Below are 18686 nucleotides of genomic sequence, written 5' to 3' on the forward strand. Positions count from 1 at the left end.
TCCTCGACACCCTTCATCTCCGAGATGCAGGGAGGCGTGTCCTGTACGGGCTGCTCCTCCACACCCTGCACTTCCTCGCCCTGGTCCACCGTCCGGTCACCAAGTGGAGGTCGGTGTTGCCTTTCGGTAGTGAGAGGGCCCCCCAGTGGGGGTCCCTCTACTCAGGGATTCTCTCCCTCTACATCGGGGACCTGGGGTGGAGAGTCCTTTGTAACCTGTTTCTCTCGCGGTTCATAGACTCGCCTGCCGCCTGCCACTGTTGCGGGCTGGAAGAGCCTGTGTTCCACGTGTATATGGAGTGTGTGAGGTTGCAGCCCCCGTTCCAATATCTAAAGCGGCTGCGCCTTTGGCTGAACTTACCATACTCATCTTTGGTCACCCTGTGCGTAGGGGAGAGGGTCGGGCCGAAGATATCCTAGTTGGGTTGCTCCTGGGCCTGGCCAGGCTGGCCATCTGCGAGTCACGGCACCAGGCGGAAGTGGGCACTGCCCGAGCCGGCTGCCTGCCCCTTATCCGGGGTTACGTCCGGGGTTACGTGGTACTTGAATAAGCGCCCTGGGGGATTTCCGGGACCATTCGGCACTGTGTGGGTGGAAGTCATCCTCAGTGTGGATTATAATATAGTTATATTGTAGTTCATTTAGTATTTTGTTTGACTTGTATTTAGATGGTGGGTTTTGTTTTGTTTTATATTGTACTGTAAATATTATTTTTAATAATAAAAAAAACCATTATTTATTGATTTTCTGAGCTAAGATCCTTCCTCTCAATAAACACCAGCGATTCATTTCACAACCTCGATAAACACTAGAAGTCACAAAGTGTGTGGGAAAGAACTGCAGATGTAATGTAACACTAAACTAAACTAAACTAAACTCAGCGGGTCAAACACCATCTCTGGAGAAAAGGAACAGGTGACATTTCGGGTTGAGACAAGAAGTGTCTGAAGCCGAACGGTCACCTATCCATGTTCTCCAGAGATGCTGCCTGACCTGCTGAGTTACTACAGCACTTTGTCTCTTTCATAAACCAGCATGGCTAATAATACAACATCAATTAACATCAAGGTGATTTGTATGAATTGGGAAATTTATTATCATTTCAACAACTAAAATCAAAATGTAAATTGAATAACAATCAATATTTTAAATACCTACAGGTATGTGACTTTATGAAGAAATATATACCAAGATTCCAAAGTATAATTTTAGACCCACTGGAAGAAGTAATGAATATCAAGGCGGAGTCAACAAAATTAATATCATACTTGTATAGCAGTATTTTAAATATAGAATTACCATCAACAGAGGCAATTAGAGAAGACTGGGAAAAAGAATTAATGATAAAAATCTCAAAAGAAACATGGGAAAAATATTTGATACATATACATAAATGTTCGATCAACGCTAGACATAACTTAATTCAATTTAAAATATTACATAGATTATATTATTCCAAAACTAGGTTGAATAAATTTTATTCAAATATTTCTCCCATTTGTGATAAATGTCTTTCTCAAAATGCCAATATTACGCACTCATTTGTCTCTTGTACAAAACTTTATAAATTTTGGTGTGATATATTTGATATATTCTCAAAGCTATTTAAGACAAAAATGGAACCTAACACTGAAATGATTATATTTGGAGTAAGTGGCGATGGGAACAAATTAAATACACACCAAAACTCATTTTTCAATTATGGGTTAATAACAGCAAAAAAACTTATACTTAAATTTTGGAAAAATGCTAATATACCAACATTTAAAATGTGGATCAGTAATATGCTGGACACAGCACATTTGGAAGAAATGAGACTCCTCCTAATAGACAAACAAGACCTATTCTTGAGGAGTTGGTCCCCATTTATTGAATTTTTGGATTCATGTGGTGACATAGTATCATGAAAACTAACAGTTTCAGGTATGGGTGAAAGATGATTTAGAATATTAAAAAAAAATCATCTCACTGTGGCGATTGAACAATCTCCCTCCTGCTTTCCTTCTGCACTTATTCCTTCTCTTTCACTTTTCTTTATCGGTTTTTCACCCACGCTCACTAATTTATTCTTCACTTTTCACAACCTCTTTTTCTTCTTTCCTTCCTCACTTCTCTCTTTTTAAAAAAAAGGGAAGTTGTACAGAGAATGTAATATGTTAACATAGTTGCAGAATAAGGGGGGGCTCTTTTAAAACTGAGATGAGGAAGAACTTCTTCACCCAGAGGGTGGTTAATTTATGGAATTCACTGCCCCAGGGAGCAGTGGAAGCAGAAACGTTAAATATATTTAAGACTAAAATAGATGGTTTTTTAGCTGCCAAGGGGATAAGGGGCTACGGGGAGAGGGCAGGGATATGGACCTAGGTATGGTTAGTATAGTAAGACCTGAGTGATCTCCTGGACAAGTGTCGATCGCCTGGATTGGGGTCGGAGAGGAATTTCCCGGATTTTTTTCCCGAATTGGACCTGGGTTTTTATCCGGTTTTTTGCCTCCCCAGGAGATCACGAGGTTCTTGGGGTGGAGAGGGGTGATAGCGGTATAAAGGGGAGGGTAGTGTCTTGTGTTCTGTGTCTTGTGTCTACTGTTTGTGGGTAAGTGTGTCTGTTTAGTGTTCAGCCATGAGCGAATGGCGGTGCGGGCTCGACGGACCTGATGGTCTACTCTCGCACCTACTTTCTATGTTTCTATGTTTCTATGTAACATCATTTTTGTAGCAATGCATTGTACTCACTTCTAATAAATAAAATATTTTAAAAAAATTTAAAAAAATTAACATCAATGGTTCATTTCGCAACTGCAATAAACACTAACCATCCATTTTGGAGCCTGAATAAACAGTATTGTTAGCTTTCAGAACCCCATGATCTTTCACACAATGACATACATTTTTGATGGTCCATTTAAAAACCTCAATCGAACCATTTAACAAATTGATTGAACATTACAGATCTAATGCATAATCCTGATATAATTGATTTGTCTCCAATTACAATAATGGTGCCTTACACAGTGGTGGCAAACACCAATAACTCATTCACAACCACATAATGGCCTGTTATTTAACAATTAAAAATAATTGTTCAATTCTACAAAATTCAATGAACTCTAGTAAGTCACCACAGAAAGCCTGCAAACACTGATTATTGCATAAGCCAAAGACTAAATGCCATTACAGGAGCCACTAACCACCATCTGTCTCTATTACAGAAGCCACAGAAAATCACTTGCTGGTTACACAAATCCATTAAACAATAAGCATAAGAAGAACCATGTCCAAGTAGATGTATGGGGATGAAGAATTTCATAAACCAACTCAAGCGATGTAGAGAATATAATGGATGATAAGATAAATAAGCTCTTCTGACTGTAGTTTATGGTTGAGCTAAGGATGAGATGAGAGTTATTTGGTGGGGGGGCTGGGACACGAGGCACCTAGAGTTCCCACAGAGGTTTTATGCAAAGGCCATTAATTCTGAAGTAGACACAAAATGCTGGAGAAACTCAGCAGGTGAGGCAGCATCTTTGGAGAGAAGGAATTGGCGACATTTCTGAGCGGTGTTATATGGGTGAAGAAGTAGATGTGATTTTAAAACTCAGTCATTGGTGGGTCACTGACGTAACTGCCAGACAAACGTAGTTAAAGACACATGGAGAGAGGTTTTCATCAGGAATGTTATCAACAACGTGGGACCAGGTCAAATCACTAAATAATAGCAGGATTGGGGATTAGGGCAGGACCAATCCAGGATCAGGGTCTCAGATGAGGGCAGGACTAATCTAAGAGCAGGGTTTGGGATTAATGCAGGACCATTTCAGGAGCATGGTCTGGATGTGAGCAGGACTAATCCAAGAGCATGGTCTGGATGTGAGCAGGACTAATCCAGGATCAGGGTCTCAGATGAGGCATGACCATCTCCAGGAGCAGAGTATGCAATTAGTTCAGGACCAATCCTGGGTCAGAGTCTGGGATGAAGGCAGGACCAGCTCCAGGAGCAGGGTCTGGATGAGGACCAGACCAATCCAGGATTAGGATCTGGGATTAATGAGTTTAGTTTATTATCACATGCACCGAGCTACAGTGAAAAACTTCTGTTGCATGCTAACTAAATGCAGGACCAATCTGGGACCAGGGTCTGCGATGAGTGGAAGATCATCTCTAAGGGTGGGATCTACGACCAGAGAGAGCCAGAGAGATGTGGGGTCAGATACCAGCGATCATGTTGCGTGGAGTGACCAGGGGGTGCAGAGTGAATAGATGCAGATTGCAGTCTGAAGTCGGTGTGGGTAGTTTGTTCTTCAGATGAAGGGGAACCAACATTATTTCATACCTGTCTTTTCTTTTCCAGATCAGTCAAGTCTTGGGTAATGAAATGAAATTCACCATGAAAGAGCCCTTGGGACTCAGGTACAATGTTCAACATTCCTACTTATGGGGCTTTTTCACAGGGCGAGTTGACGCAAGATGTCACCAGAGTGATGTGGTCGTGGTCCAGCACGAGTCTCGCACGATATAACGGGGGGTAGATAAAGAGTTCCCACGGTACTCGGCATTTCTGTTATTTGTGCGAGTGACTTGTCCGTCTCCCGAGCTTTCGCGTTAAATCTTGAATGAACATCGTGAACTACACGTGACACAAATGATGTAACTTTTTTTTTCACACACTATAAATATCCTCCCTTGGTTGAATTGGCTCATTTGGAGACATGTTTTACTGTGTATGTGGGAGACACAGATGGACTGAGCACAGTACCTCGGTCTTACTGTGTGTGGGAGAGGGGGAGAAAGAGACGTACACTCACAGAGGCAGAGTCTCTCAGCCTGTGTAAGAGGAAGGGAGAGAGAGAGAGAGGCACACACAAGGTGGATGTGAAATCTCACCTGCCTGTTTCAGTGACAGACACCCGCCGCCAGTAAATGAAGACACCCCCATCTGTCTCCCCCTCCTCTCCCTCGACTATAATCTTTAAAAGGGACTTTAAAAGGGACTTTACTGAAAGGTTACGCATTTATCGACCACAGGCAGCATATCAGAAGGGTCTCGATATCTCTGGAGAAAAAGAATAGGTGGCGATTCGAATCGGAACCCTTCTTCAGACATCCTAATCGGAATTGAGTCTGAAGATGTGTCTCGTCCCGAAACATCAGCTATTTTTCTCCAGAGATGCTGCTTGACTCGCTGAGTTACTCCAGCGTTTTGTGTCTGTCTTCGGTTTAAACCAGCATGTGCAGTTCACTCCTTACACGGGTCTCTGGAGAACATTGATTGGTAGCGTTCCGGACCCTGCTTCGGAAAGGCATCGATCGCTAGTCGGCGAGGACTCCGAGCTGTATCTCTCAAAGAAGTACATGTGAAAAATTTCTCACGGACCATAAAAATGCGTAACCTTTCAGTAAAGTCCCTTTTAAAGTCCCTTTTAAAGATTATAGTTATTTTCTTGAATCTCATTAACATAACTCATGAATAAGTTGATGTCCATATGCGGATGCAAATCTTTATTTTTATTTATTTTTTAAATTCAATCCCACAGAAGACAATTTTTACTCACCTTCTGTCCCCTCTGTCCAGCTTCCGGGTTCACCGTTCGCAGGAGTTCCCACGGTACCCGCAAGAGTTATTACGGATATCGCACTGGCCACTATGTTCATACAATGTTGCAATACTCAACCACAAGTGTACAAGTCACTCTTGGAGAAATTCAAACTTTCTTGAATTTTCTCCCAAGTGACCAAGATACACGATTACCTGCCGTTAGCGCTACGGTGGTCCACGGTGGTCCACGAATGCCGCACTGTTATCGCACGAGGTTCCCACGATGTTAAACTCTGGTTAACTCTTGCGTCAAGTCGCCCCGTGAAAAGGCCGCTTAAGTGTAATTGCTAATTACAGTGTGACCAGAGTGATGGATACATCTCCTCTTGTGACAATAAACTACACTTAAACTCCTGTGCTGGGCTATTAGTTCACACTGTCTGGAGCAGGAGCTGCCCTGCGAGCAATGCTTGGCATTTATTCCCATCAACCATTTGCCACAGACATTATGTATTTGGCATTCTCTGGGCCTGTCCCCATCCCACCTACCCCACCCCCTGAGTCCAGCCCAAGGCTCGAGTCTTGCCTGCTGGTGACCTCTCAAAGAACCGCCAAAGGAGACAAAGGGGGCAGTGAGGAGATGAGACTGCTGGTCTCACTGCTCTGGCCTACCTGTCCCCTCTTTGGGTACCGTATGATGCTGTCAATTCTACCCACTCTCTGCTTAAAGGATTACAGGCCAGTCAGTGAGGCTTCGACCCAAGTCTATTTCTGCATTTGGGACTACTAAATACTTCTAAACACACCTAAAATATCCAGAAAATGGCATTATTGACATTTGGAACAGTGCAGTGGTGAGATCACATCTGGAGTCCCGTGTACAGTGTTGGTCATTTTATTTAAAGATGGATATTACACACTGGAAATATTTCAGAGAAGATTTACTGGTCATCTGAGGAAAGCTGGGACAGGTTCAGTGTGTATCTGCTGTGCTGAATGATTCTGTGAGTGAGAGTCATATGATCATTCAGCAGAGAAACAGGCTCCTCAGTCCACCATGTCCATGCCGACCATGAAACACTAATCCACACTCATTTTTTCCAGCACCTGGTTTGTAACCGTTATGTCTTAGTCATTCAAGTGTTGGGCCAAGTGCTTCTTAAACATTAATGTCTCGAGCTTCACAATCCCCTCAGGCAAGAGTGAGAGGGATTTACTTGAAGGATATAAGATTCTGAGTAAGGAATGTGAGCTAATGTAGAGTCAGGGGTCAATGTTTAAAAATAAGGGCCGGATATTTGAGGCGGAGACAAGGTGGATTTTCTTCTCTCAAGGGTCAGAGTCCTTGAACTCTCTTCTTCAAAAGTCAGCGATTCAACCACTGAGGCACTTGTGGAGTGATCATCTCAGCGGCTACATGCTGAAGAAAGCTCTGCCTGTTAGTTGAAGCACGCCCTGTGGAAGTAGGAAAGTGTCCGACACCCTGCAGTCAGTCCTGAACTTGCCCAGTCCGACCGGAACAGGGCCCCCTTAATAAAAACACAACAAACCAGCATAAGGGGCTAAAAACAAACTGCTGGAGGAACTCAGCAGCTCAGCATCTGTCGAGGGAACTAGCCAGAAGACATTTAGGGTCAAGACCCTTCTACAGACTGCCTGACCTGCTGAGTTCCTCCAGCAGTTAGTTTTTTTTTTGCTCAGGATTCCAGCATCTGCAGTGTCTTTTGTGTAGCATGAGGTGTTCCCAGTTTCACTGAGACTCGGCCATTGTAGAGTTGGGGTCATGGGATGAGCGAGGGGCTATGATTGGCAGTGACGTGGGTGGAAGTGGCGACTCTGCGAATAATGGGAGCATCGAGCCTCTGGGAGAACATTTGTGTGTAAATATGCACGGTGTAGGAAGCATCTGGGTTGGTCCCCGTCTTGACCTGAGTTCTCATGGGAAGTTCATGAGCCCAAAACAATGAGTGTTACGTAATCCAGTTTCCAAGTTTTGATCATTTGAAATAAAAAATGTGGATTCTAAAACACAGCAGTATCGTAAGTTTGAGCGGCTTGTGCAGGGCAGATGGTGTTAGGGGTTCTCCTGCCCCCTGCAGGTGCAGGCTGGTGATGCTGCTCTGGGTGTCTGATTGTTGCGGCACTCTGCCAATGAGACAACACAGCTCTGTCCATGGAACATAGAACAGTACAGCACAGGAACAGGCCCTTCAGCCCACAATGTCCGTGCCAAACATAATGCCAGATTAAATTAATCTCCGCTGCCTTCACTTGATACACATCCCTCCAGTCCCTGCATATCCATGTGCGTATCTAAAATCCTTTTAAATTTCATTATCTTAGCTGCTTCCACCACCATTCACAGCAGCACGTTCCAGGCACCCACCACCCTCTGTGTAAGAAAAACATTCCCCGCACATCTCTTTAACTTTGCTCCTCTCATCTTATAGCTGTGCCCTCTGTTCTTTGATATTTCCACCCTGGAAAAGAAGACTGCCTATTCTATCCATGCCTCTGGTAATTTTATACACTTCTCTCAGGTCTCCCCTCAGCCTCTGATGCTCCAGAGAAAAAAAAATCAACTTTATGCAACCTCTCCTTAAATATCCTCTAATCCAGGCAACCTACCAGCAATGTTCTGGTAAACTTCTGAACAAGCTGAGTCATACATTGCTCCACCATCAGAGGGACACATTCATCGCAGGAACATGCCCAAACCAAACAAATATTCATCTCTACAAAATAATACTGTGATAAATGGCAAGCTATTTACACTGCATTATGTGTCACTGCCTGCGTCTGTGTGTCCAAGATGTGTGTTCATTGTTTATGTGCATTGTGTGTGTGAATATATACGTGTGTCTATCAAGCTTGAAAGCATGTACCACCAGATTCAAGAACAGTTCAAGTTCAAGTGAGTTTATTGTCATGTGTCCCTGATAGGACAATGAAATTCTTGCTTTGCTTCAACACACAGAACATAGTAGGCATTGACTACAAAACAGATCAATGTGTCCATATACCGTAATATAAATATATACACACATGAATAAATAAAATTATAAAGTGCAGATAACAGATAATTGGTTATTAATAATCAAAGTTTTGTCCGAGCCAGGTTTAATAGCCTGATGGCTGTGGGGAAGTAGCTATTCCTGAACCTGGTTGTTGCAATCTTCAGGGTCTTCCTAGCGGTTATCAGACTCTTGAATGTACCCGTCATAAGCTAAGGATGAATTCCAGATCATCACATCTACCTCGTTGCAGCCCTTGCACTTTAAAAAAAATCTGCAGTTTCTCTGCAGCTGTAACACTGTATTCTGCTGGTGATTTTGTTTTCTTTTGCACCACGCCATGTATTCATGTACGGTAAGATTTGCCCGGTAAACACACACAACAAATATTTTCACTATATCTCGGTCGGTGCACACGACAATGATAAACCCATACCAGTACCAATAGGTGTGTATGAATGTGTTTGTGTGTGCATGTGTTTGGAGTGTGTGTATCGGCAAGTTTGTCTATGAATGAATGTTCATGTGTGTCTAATTGTGCATGCATGTGCATTTGTGAGCGTGCACTTGTGTGAGTTTTGTGTGAGACTGTGCACTAATCAGTCTGTTTAACTCCATTTAGGTTGTGGCAGTTGGTGTCGGCCGTCATGTTCAGTGTCGTTGCCATGATGGTGAGTTTACCCAGACTGCATGGTCCCTGCTTTATTCACACACACAGGAATGACTGCATGATGGATACAGCAGAGTGGGACGGCCATTATTCCGAGTCCTTCCTCCCACAATCTCCTACTGGGGTAGGGTACACTGGTGACAGCATTTACTGTGTGGGCAAGAAGGGAAAGGCATGCAAGTGTTTTACCTCCAGACAAATCACAAACTGAAGATTGCAGAATCGGTGCTGCTGCCATCTAATGCAAGATGTCGGTGAGATACACAGACAATAGGTGCAGAAGAAGGCCATTCGGCCCTTCAAGTGATCTTGACCAATGTGATCATGGCTGATCATCCACAATCAGTACCCCGTTCCTTCTCCCCATATCTCTTGATTCCGCTAGCCCTAAGAGCTCTAACTAACTCTCTTTTGAATGCATCCAGTGTATCGGCCACCACTGCCTTCTGAGGCAGAGAATTCCACAAATTCACAACTCTCTGTGTGAAAAAGTTTTTCCTCATCTCAGTTCTAAATGGCCTACCCCTTATTCTTAAACTGTGGCCCCTGGTTCTGGACTTCCCCAACAGCGAGAACATGTTTCCTGCATCTAGCATGTCCGATCCCTTAATAATTTTATATGTTACTATATGATACCCTCTCATCCTTCTAAAGTCCAGTTAATATAAGCCTAGTCGCTTCATTCTTTCATCATATGACAGTCCCGTCATCCCGGGAATTAACCTGGTGAACCTACGTTGCACTCCCTCAATAGCAAGAATGTCCTTCCTCAAATTAGGAGACCAAAACTGCACACAATACTCCAGATGTGGTCTCACCAGGGCCCTGTACAATTGCTGAAGGACCTCTTTGCTTCTATTCTCAACTCCTCTCGTTATAAACATGCCGTTAGCTTTCTTCACTGCCTGTTGTACCTGTATGCTTGCTTTCATTGACTGATGTACTAGGACACCCAGGTCTCGTTGTATTTCCCCTTTTCCTAACTTGACACCATTCAGATAATAATCTGCCTTCCCGTTCTTGCCTCCAAAGTGGATAACCTCACATTTATCCACATTATACTACACCTGCCCACTCATCTAACCTGTCCAAGTCACTCTGCATTCTCATAGCATCCTCTTCACCGTGCCACCCAGCTTTGTGTCTTCTGCAAATTTGCTAATGTTACTTTTAATTCCTTCATCTAAATCATTAATGGATGTTGTCAATAGCTGCGGTCCCAGCACCGAGCCTTGCGGCACCCCACTGGTCACTGCCTGCCATTCTGAAAGGGACCCGTTAATCCCTACTCTTTGTTTCCAGTCTACCAAACAATTTTCTATCCACGTCAGTAACCTACCCCCAATACCATGTGCCCTAATTCTGTCCACTAATCTCCTAATCCAAAATAACTGCTTGGAACAAATGGAAAGAAAAGCAAGGAGTGGTTGGGAACTTTACCGAAACACCACGAGAGCTTTCCCAGTTTAAATATGCATTGGTAACACAAATGACAGAGTGTTGACAGTGCGACCCCAGAGGTACTCTCCAGGAAGAATGCTGTACCCTCACTCCCAGTGTGCGGAATCCTGTTGTACACACGGCGGGTGTGATAAATCCTGTTGTACGCTCACTCCGGGTGGGGGAATCCTGTTGTGCACTCACTCCCAGTGTGGGTAATCTTGTTGCCCGCTCACTTCCAGTGTGGGAATCACTATGCCTGTCACGTACTCAAACCCACTCATAATTATACCGACATGTTTCTAAGATGCCACCCAGATCCCCCTGAACAGCAACATTTCCCAATTGGTCACCATTTAAAAAATGTTGCATTTTATATCCAAAGTACATAAATTCCTGAGAGTCATAGAATCCTAAAGCACAGATACAGGCCCTTTGTGTCAACTAGTCCTTTCCCACCCTATGTTCACTAGTCCCACCTGTCCGTGTTTGGCCCAGATTACCCGTAACCTTTATTTGCCAGTCACCCTTTCTCTCAATCTCCCTCTCTCACTTCCTGTTTCCCTCGCACTTAAAAACTGTCTCCCTGACACTTTCTCTCTCTGCCAACCTCCCTCTCTCATTACTGGTCTCCTTCATTCACTCCTATACACACCCCTGATCTCCCTCCCTCATTCGTGATCTCCCTCCCTCATTCCTGATCTCCCTCCCTCCCTCCGAATCTCCCCTTCTCCCAGTCTCCCGATCTCCTTCCCTCTCTCCCAATCTACCCCTCTCCCAGTTTCCCTCCCTCTCCCCTACTCTCTCTCCCAGTCTCCCTTCCTCCCTCTGTCTCCCTCCCTCTCTCCTAGTCTCCCTCCATCCCAGCCTTTATCCCCACTGCTGCACAACCATTTTCCATCTTCATCGGTTCGGAAGGTCCATTTGCAGTTATATTTCGGGTGTCTGGGAACCCGATGGACACCTGTATCCAGGTTGGTAACTGGTGGGTGCCTGTCTGTGTACCAGTGTGTACACCACCCTGTGGGAGTTGGACCTCGGTGAACGTGCCCCGAACAGTACCAGCCCACACACCTGCCACACCACACAGGGCTTGTCATGCTGAGACACCAGTGCCAGTTGTGCAGGATGTTGGATGTTGTCAGTAAGACTGTTCCCTTCCTGTTACCAGGCGCTCACCTTTCCTGACCAGCTCTACGATTTAGTCTTTGACAAAGGAGGATCGGAGAGTAAGATATCTGTGAGGCTGTATGGAGGCGCACTGCTCAGTAAGTACCACTGCCCAAGCTCGTCGCAGCAAGTAATCCGAGTTCACACACACTACTGCACTGCAATGCAACTGCAACTCAAGAAAGACTCACTACACTGACTGTACATGGAGCACTCCACACTAACACAAACTTACCACATCAACTGTACGTAGAACTCCATATTAACACAAACGACTACACATCTGTGTACAGGGAGCACTGCACCTTATCACTAATCCATTACACCGACTCCACAGGGAGAACTCCAGCCTAACACAAACTTACTGTACTGGGAACTCTGCACCTTAACACACGCCCACGACACCGACTGTACACCGACTGCACCTTAACAAGACCACTGTGGTGGCGCAGTGGGGGAGTTGCTGCCTTACAGCACCAGAGACCTGAGTTTTATCCTGACTACGGGTGTTGCCTGTATGGAGTTTGTGCGTTCTCTCTGTGACCGCCTGCGTTTCCTCTGGGTGCTCCGGTTCCCTCCCACATTCCAAAGACGTGCAGGTTTGTAGGTGATTTGGCTTTGGTAAAATTGTAAAATTGACCCTGAGTTACTCCAGCATTTTGTGCCTATCCTAGGAGGAGGAACATTGGGGATAGAACTGAGGACCTGACCCCGTGCATTGGAGACATAACTCATAAGTGATAGGAGCAGAATTAGGCCATTTGGCCCATTAGTCCACTGCACCATTCAATCATGGGTGATCCATCTCTCCTTCCCAACCTCACTCTCCTGCCTTCTCCCCACAACTCCTGACATCCGTACCAATCAAGAATCTATCCATCTACGGCTTAAAAGCATCCATTGGCTTCCACAGCCTTCTGTGGCAAAGAATTCCACAGATTCACCACCCTCTGACTAAAGGAAGGGACGCCTAGAGATCAGCTGTAGGTGGAACTGCGTGTTTCCTCTGTGTGTCCCACATTGACCTCACCACCGCAGGGCTGTAACACCGGGGGAAACCCATTCACCGCAATAATGACTCCCAGCAGCCCAGGGAACCACGCCGAACTTCTTTAAGAGCTGCCGATTTCCTGGGGGCACAGCGGGTAGTTTCACGGGTACACGGTGCACACAGACGTGACTGGCAGCTCCTGACTTTGTCCCTGCCTGTCCCGTCTGCACATTCTGGCTGGTGGGAGCCAGCCTGTCCATGCCCAGCCTGCTGGTGGGAGCCGGCTCTTCCAAGGATGGCCCTGCCATCCGCTGGGTTCCCGCAGCTCAATCTCCTCTTGAAACCTCCGTCCATTTGTCCCTCACCCGCTGCCCCGACTTTCTTAGTCATAGAGTGATACAGCATGGGAACTGGCCCTTCGCCCCAACATGTCCCAGCTACACTAGTCCCACCTGCCCGCATTTGGGCCATATCCCTCCAAACCTGTCTTATGCATTTATCTGTCTAACTCTTTCTTAAATGTTGGGATAGTCCCTACCTCCTCTGGCAGCTTGTTCCTTACATCCACCACCTTTTGTGTGAAAATGTTACCCCTCAAATTCCTATTAAATCTTTTCCCCTTCACCTTAAACCTATCTCCTCTTGTCCTCAACTCACCTACTCTGGGCAAGAGACTCTTAGATGATCTATTCCTCTCATGATTTTATACACCTCTATAAGATTGCACCTCATCCTCCTGTGCTCCAAGGAATAGAGACCTAGCCTACTCAACTTCTGCCTATAACTCACACCCTCTAGTCCTGGCAACATCCTCGTAAATCTTCTCTGAACCCTTTCCAGCTTGACAACATCTTTCCTATAATAATGGTGCCCAGAACTGAACACAATACTCTAAATGTGGCCTCACCGATGTCTTACACAACTGCAACATGACCTCCCAACTTCCAAACTATCTTCATGTCCACGTTCGGTGCTGTGCTGCTCATGGACTGAGCCAAGTATTGGTCAGGGTCTGAGCCCTGGGTCTCTGCGTGTGGTAACCGGGGGATCTGATCACGGGCCTGTGTAGGGGGCAGGCTCCAGGGAACCCCCTCATGTTCCCCCCTCTCTTACCTTGCAGGTATTTCCTTGATAATGTGGAACGTGCTGTACACGGCAGAGAAGATGGTGATCCGGTGGACACTGCTGTGTGAAGCCTGTTACTTCACAGTGCAGTTTATAGGTGGGTTATCAATGGATTACTTCAGCCAACAGACATTTCATCATGGGGTCCCCTCACTCCCGCTCATAACCTCGTCCCCCTGTCCCCCACTCCCCCTGTCTCCCTCTCCCCTGTAGCCCAGCCCATGTACCCCCACTGCACGTACCCCACCCCCTCTGTCCCAGTCTCCTTGTACACCCATAGTCCATGCAGTCCCACTCCCCAGTATCCCAGACTTCCCGTACCCCAAACCTAGCTTACCCCATACTCCTTGCACCCCTATACTGCATGTAACTCACTCCCCCCCTGTACCCTTACTACACCAGACCGCTTGTTGCCAGTCTCCACATGCTCAGTCTCCCTGCCACACACCTCACCATGAGACAGGGTCTCTGAGGTCTGTTGTGTTGCAGTGGCAGCAGATGGCCACGAGATGGCAGTGCTGTCCAACAATTGCTGCCCTGGACCACAGGTCTATCTCTAGATGCTGGGGTGTAGGGTGATAATCAGAGGCTATTGGGCTGCGAGTTCCGTACTGCCCGACCTAACGTCCACCCGTGTTAATAATATGATCACCGGTCACCGCACGACAAATGGGTGGCCAGTTTCACTAGTTTCTGTGGGAATTGCATTTCTCGTCTGATGCGTTCTGAATAAAACTGATCCCAGTTGGTGCTGACAAGCCCGGACTTCCGTTGCTTCAGAACCACAGTATGAGCCAGCAGGGCTATAACGTCGAACTACGGTGGCAGCGGCAGCCACCTCCCAACAGCCTTCCAGTTCTTGTGTCACGGTACCTGTCCTCTGATCCTATGCTTACTTCAAACACCAGCTCCCTGTCAGGCCCACTCCTCCCCGCCATCACCTTCCCACCTACCCTAGAGAGCAGGAAGCCAATAACTTCCCGTTAGTTCCCGGGTGTACCACTGCCCAAGGGAGTTGGTGCAGGAAGACATTGCGTAAAAGTGACATTAATCCTTTGTGTGTAATAAGGAGTTGCAGATGCTGGTTTAAACCAAAGATAGACATAAAAAGCTGGACAGGCAGCATCTCTGGAGAGAAGGAAATGAGTGATGTTTCGGGTTGAGACCCTTCTTCAGACTGAATGGTCAGACTTCAGATCATTCCTTCTCTCCAGTCTTAATCCTTCGTGTGTTCTAAATGTGTGAATATGACTGTGGCTTACACATGTGTGAAAGTGGCATTAACCCATTGTGCGTAGGACATGCATGAAGATGGTATTAACACATTGTATGTGGTACATGTGAGGATAGTATTAACCCCTAATGTGAGGTGCATGGGAGGACAATGTTAACCTCTTAGGTGTAGAATTGTGTGAGGACTATGTGAATCCATTTGTGTGTTGCACACGTTTGAAGAAGAAATTAACCTCTTGTATCTCGTATGTGTGAACATGATAATCAGACATTGTGTGGTTGTATTTGACGTGACAATGTAAAGTTCCTTGAAAGTGGTGTCACAGGTAGATAGGGTCGTCAAAAAGGTTTTTGGCACATTGGCCTTCCTCAATCAGAGTATTGAGTATAGAAGTTGGGAGGTCATGTTGCAGTTGTATAAGACGTTGGTGAGGCCAGATTTACAGTATTGTGTTCAGTTTGGGGCACCAGTTATAGGAAAGATGTTGTCAAGATGGAAAGGGTTCAGAGAAGATTTATGAGAATGTTGCCAGGACTCGAGGGCTTGAGCTATAGGGAGAGGTTGGGTAGACTAGGACTCTATTCCTTGGAGCACAGGAGGATGAGGGGTCCTTATAGATTTGTACAAAATCATGAGAGGAATAGATTGGGTTAACACACAGTCTCCTGCCCAGAAGAGAGGACATCGGTTTAAGGTGAGGGGGGAGAGATTTAATAGGAACTTGAGGCGTAACATTTTTACACCAAGGGTGGTGGGTGCATGGAACGAGCTGTTGTATCAGGTAGATGAGACAGGTGCTATTGTGACATTTAAGAGGTATTTGGACAGGTAACAGTGATAGGACGGATGTAGGAATATGGGCCATACGCAGGCAGGTGGGACTAGTGTAGACATGTTGGTCGGTCAGGGCAAGTTGAATCTCAGGGCCTGTTTCCACACTGTATGACTAATAAACTCTTCATTGTATTTTTAAAGATAATTGCCAGAAGCCATTTGTCCCGGCCTTTGCTTTCTCGCTGTGATGCATCAGGTCAGGGCCGGCCTTAAGCCAATTGGACCAATTGCTCCCAATTGGGCCCCACGCCTAAGGGGGCCCCGCGCTAGAGTAATCTACTCTCGGCTCGGATAGATCTACCCCAGGTGGAGGGGGAAGAGAGGGGTGGAGAGAGAGTAGAGAGGTGGTGGGGGGGGGGGGAAGAGAGAGGTAGACGGGGAGGGGGGTGTGAGGGGGAATGGAGAAGGGGGAGGTGGGTCATTCCCTCACGGTCCTGGGGCAGCGCTCCCGCCCCTCCAGTCGCCGTGCTTCACGCACACAGCCCCGGCTCCACCCCTCTCTCTCCCCAGGAAGACGCGGTGAACAATACAGGGAGGGCCGGGCGGGGGTTGGAGCAACGTTTACAAACCTCGGCCTCAGCTCACACCCGTCCGCCCGGACCCCGGCATCCGCTCCCGCCGCCGGCCCTCTCCCCCCCTTCTCTCCTTCCCTCCCTCCCTTCCCTTCTTCCCTTCTCTCCTTCCCTCCCTCCTTCCTCTCTCTCTTTTCCCTTCTCTCCTTCCCTCCCTCCCTTCCTTCACTACTTCTCTCACCCTCTTCTCTCCTCCCTCCCTTCTCTCCTTCCCTCCCACACACACACACATAACACACACACACATAACACACGCACACACAACTAAGTTAGGATGGGGTAGAAGCCCAAAGGGTAGGATGGGGCTGGAGCCCAAATTTTAATGCCTGGACTGGTTTTTCGCCAATAGTTATTGGTGTTCCAGGATCTAGTTAATTAAATTACTTTTTTTTCATTTCACAGTCACTAAAACAAGTGGTATTGTAACTATGTATTTTTCTACACATTTTGTTTGTTACTTGTAGGCTTACATGTATGCAATTTTATATTAAAATGTAGCTTAGATCTATTTGGTCCCTTAACTCGCAGGCACTTTTTAAGCGCACATTTTGATTACTTTCCATTCTACCATAGAGATATAAAGTCTATAATAGACTTTATTTGTATTTCTATGATTCTACAGACCTTGGCTGGGAACCTGGGGCTCACCAAAATTGTTCCCAATTGGGCCCCGTACGTCCTGAGGCCAGCCCTGCTTCGGGTTATGATTATCGCAGTTACTGTCACCTCGCACTCCCCACTCTGCAGGTTCTGAGGGGTTCTTTGTTCTGTTCCAGTTACAAGCATCACGCTGTTGGAAGTTGGAGTGCTACCATGGGGAGCATCGCTGCTGCTCTTCAGCCGGGGGCTCTTCATCATCATCAGTGTCTATTACTATTATCAACTGGGTCTCAAGGCCAAGAAGGTGTGAGGAATGTGGGAGACATTTGGTTCTGCTGGAGGAAGCTCGGAAACCTGCGGTCGGAGAGTTAGTTTGTAATTCTTGCGTCATGTTCTGTTTCTCACGTTTGGATTTGTGCCTTCCTAGTACTATTGTATTTTTAAAAATGTGTGTGCTCGTTCTGTGTGTGTGGGCACATGTTTGTGTGCACATGCGTGTGTGTGAACCCGTATGTGTGTCCACACGTGTATGTGTCATTCTTTTGCTGCACATTCATTCTGAATGCGTATGTTAGTGAATGTGTGCTTGTGTCTTTCGTCATTGTAAAGCCTGTCTGTGTATATTTTTGCCTGTATGTATGTGTGGCTGCTTGTGTTTATCTCTCTGACTTTCATTTTCTATGTCTACGTTTGTGTGTGGATGTGTTTGTACACATGTAAGTGTGCCTGTGCTTGTGTGTCTTTAGGTATGTCATGTATGCCTGCATTTTTACATGCGTGTCTGTGTGACTGTGTTTGTATGTGGGCCCTTTGTGCATGAATGTGTGTGAACCTGAGTTTATATGCATGTGTTGTGTATGTATGAATGTGTGCGCGCATGTGTGTGTGCGTTTGTGCATGTATGTTTGTGCGTGTATGTGTGTGGATGTGTTTGTACACATGTAGGTGTGCTTGTGTGTCTTTAGGTATGTCATGTATGTCTGCATTTTTGCATGCATGTCTGTGTGTCGGTGTTTGTATCTGGCCCTTTTGTGCATGAATGTCTATGAACCTATGAGTCTGTATGCATGCTGTATGGATGTGTGTGTGCGCGCGTTTGTGTGTGTGTTTGTGCGTGTATGTGTGTGCATGGATGTGTGTGTGCGTGTGTGTTCTGCCTCTCTGCATGTGCAGCAACAGTTGAACATTGTTGAATTATTTACCTCAAGAATGATCAATAAATGTGTGATGTGACCCTGTGAGTGGTCTGATGAGCCAGGCCTATAGTGCCAGCACCACACTCAACCTCCAGCAGGGGGAGCCAAGGAGCCACCCATCCACCAGGACTTCCCAACCACCACGAATTAGAAGCTCGCATCCAGGGTATCGTTTGTGTGGGAGGGAGAAGTGCCCTTCATGTTAGAAACAACATTTTGTCAAAATCAGATAGTGTTGCAGTGAATGAATCTTGGCGCAGTGTGTGATAACATTTCATAACAATAAAGCACAATAAAACATGAGGTGTT

At 46.1% G+C, this 18686-nt stretch overlaps 1 protein-coding gene across 1 annotated transcript in view; it reads left to right on the forward strand.

Moving 5' to 3' along the window:
* Positions 1–18414, forward strand: part of tp53i11 (tumor protein p53 inducible protein 11) — an 87546-nt gene extending 69132 nt beyond the window's left edge. Inside the window, exons 3-7 of the mRNA XM_033039273.1 lie at positions 4347–4405; positions 9168–9216; positions 11827–11923; positions 13937–14038; positions 17358–18414. Of these exons, the coding sequence (XP_032895164.1) occupies positions 4347–4405; positions 9168–9216; positions 11827–11923; positions 13937–14038; positions 17358–17491 (441 nt within the window). The 3' untranslated portion in view covers positions 17492–18414. The remainder of the gene's footprint in view (positions 1–4346; positions 4406–9167; positions 9217–11826; positions 11924–13936; positions 14039–17357) is intronic.
* The last annotated feature ends 272 nt before the right edge of the window (positions 18415–18686 follow it).

The sequence above is a fragment of the Amblyraja radiata genome, chromosome 20 (genome assembly GCF_010909765.2).
Source record: "Amblyraja radiata isolate CabotCenter1 chromosome 20, sAmbRad1.1.pri, whole genome shotgun sequence".
NCBI classification, from domain to species: Eukaryota; Metazoa; Chordata; class Chondrichthyes; order Rajiformes; family Rajidae; genus Amblyraja; species Amblyraja radiata.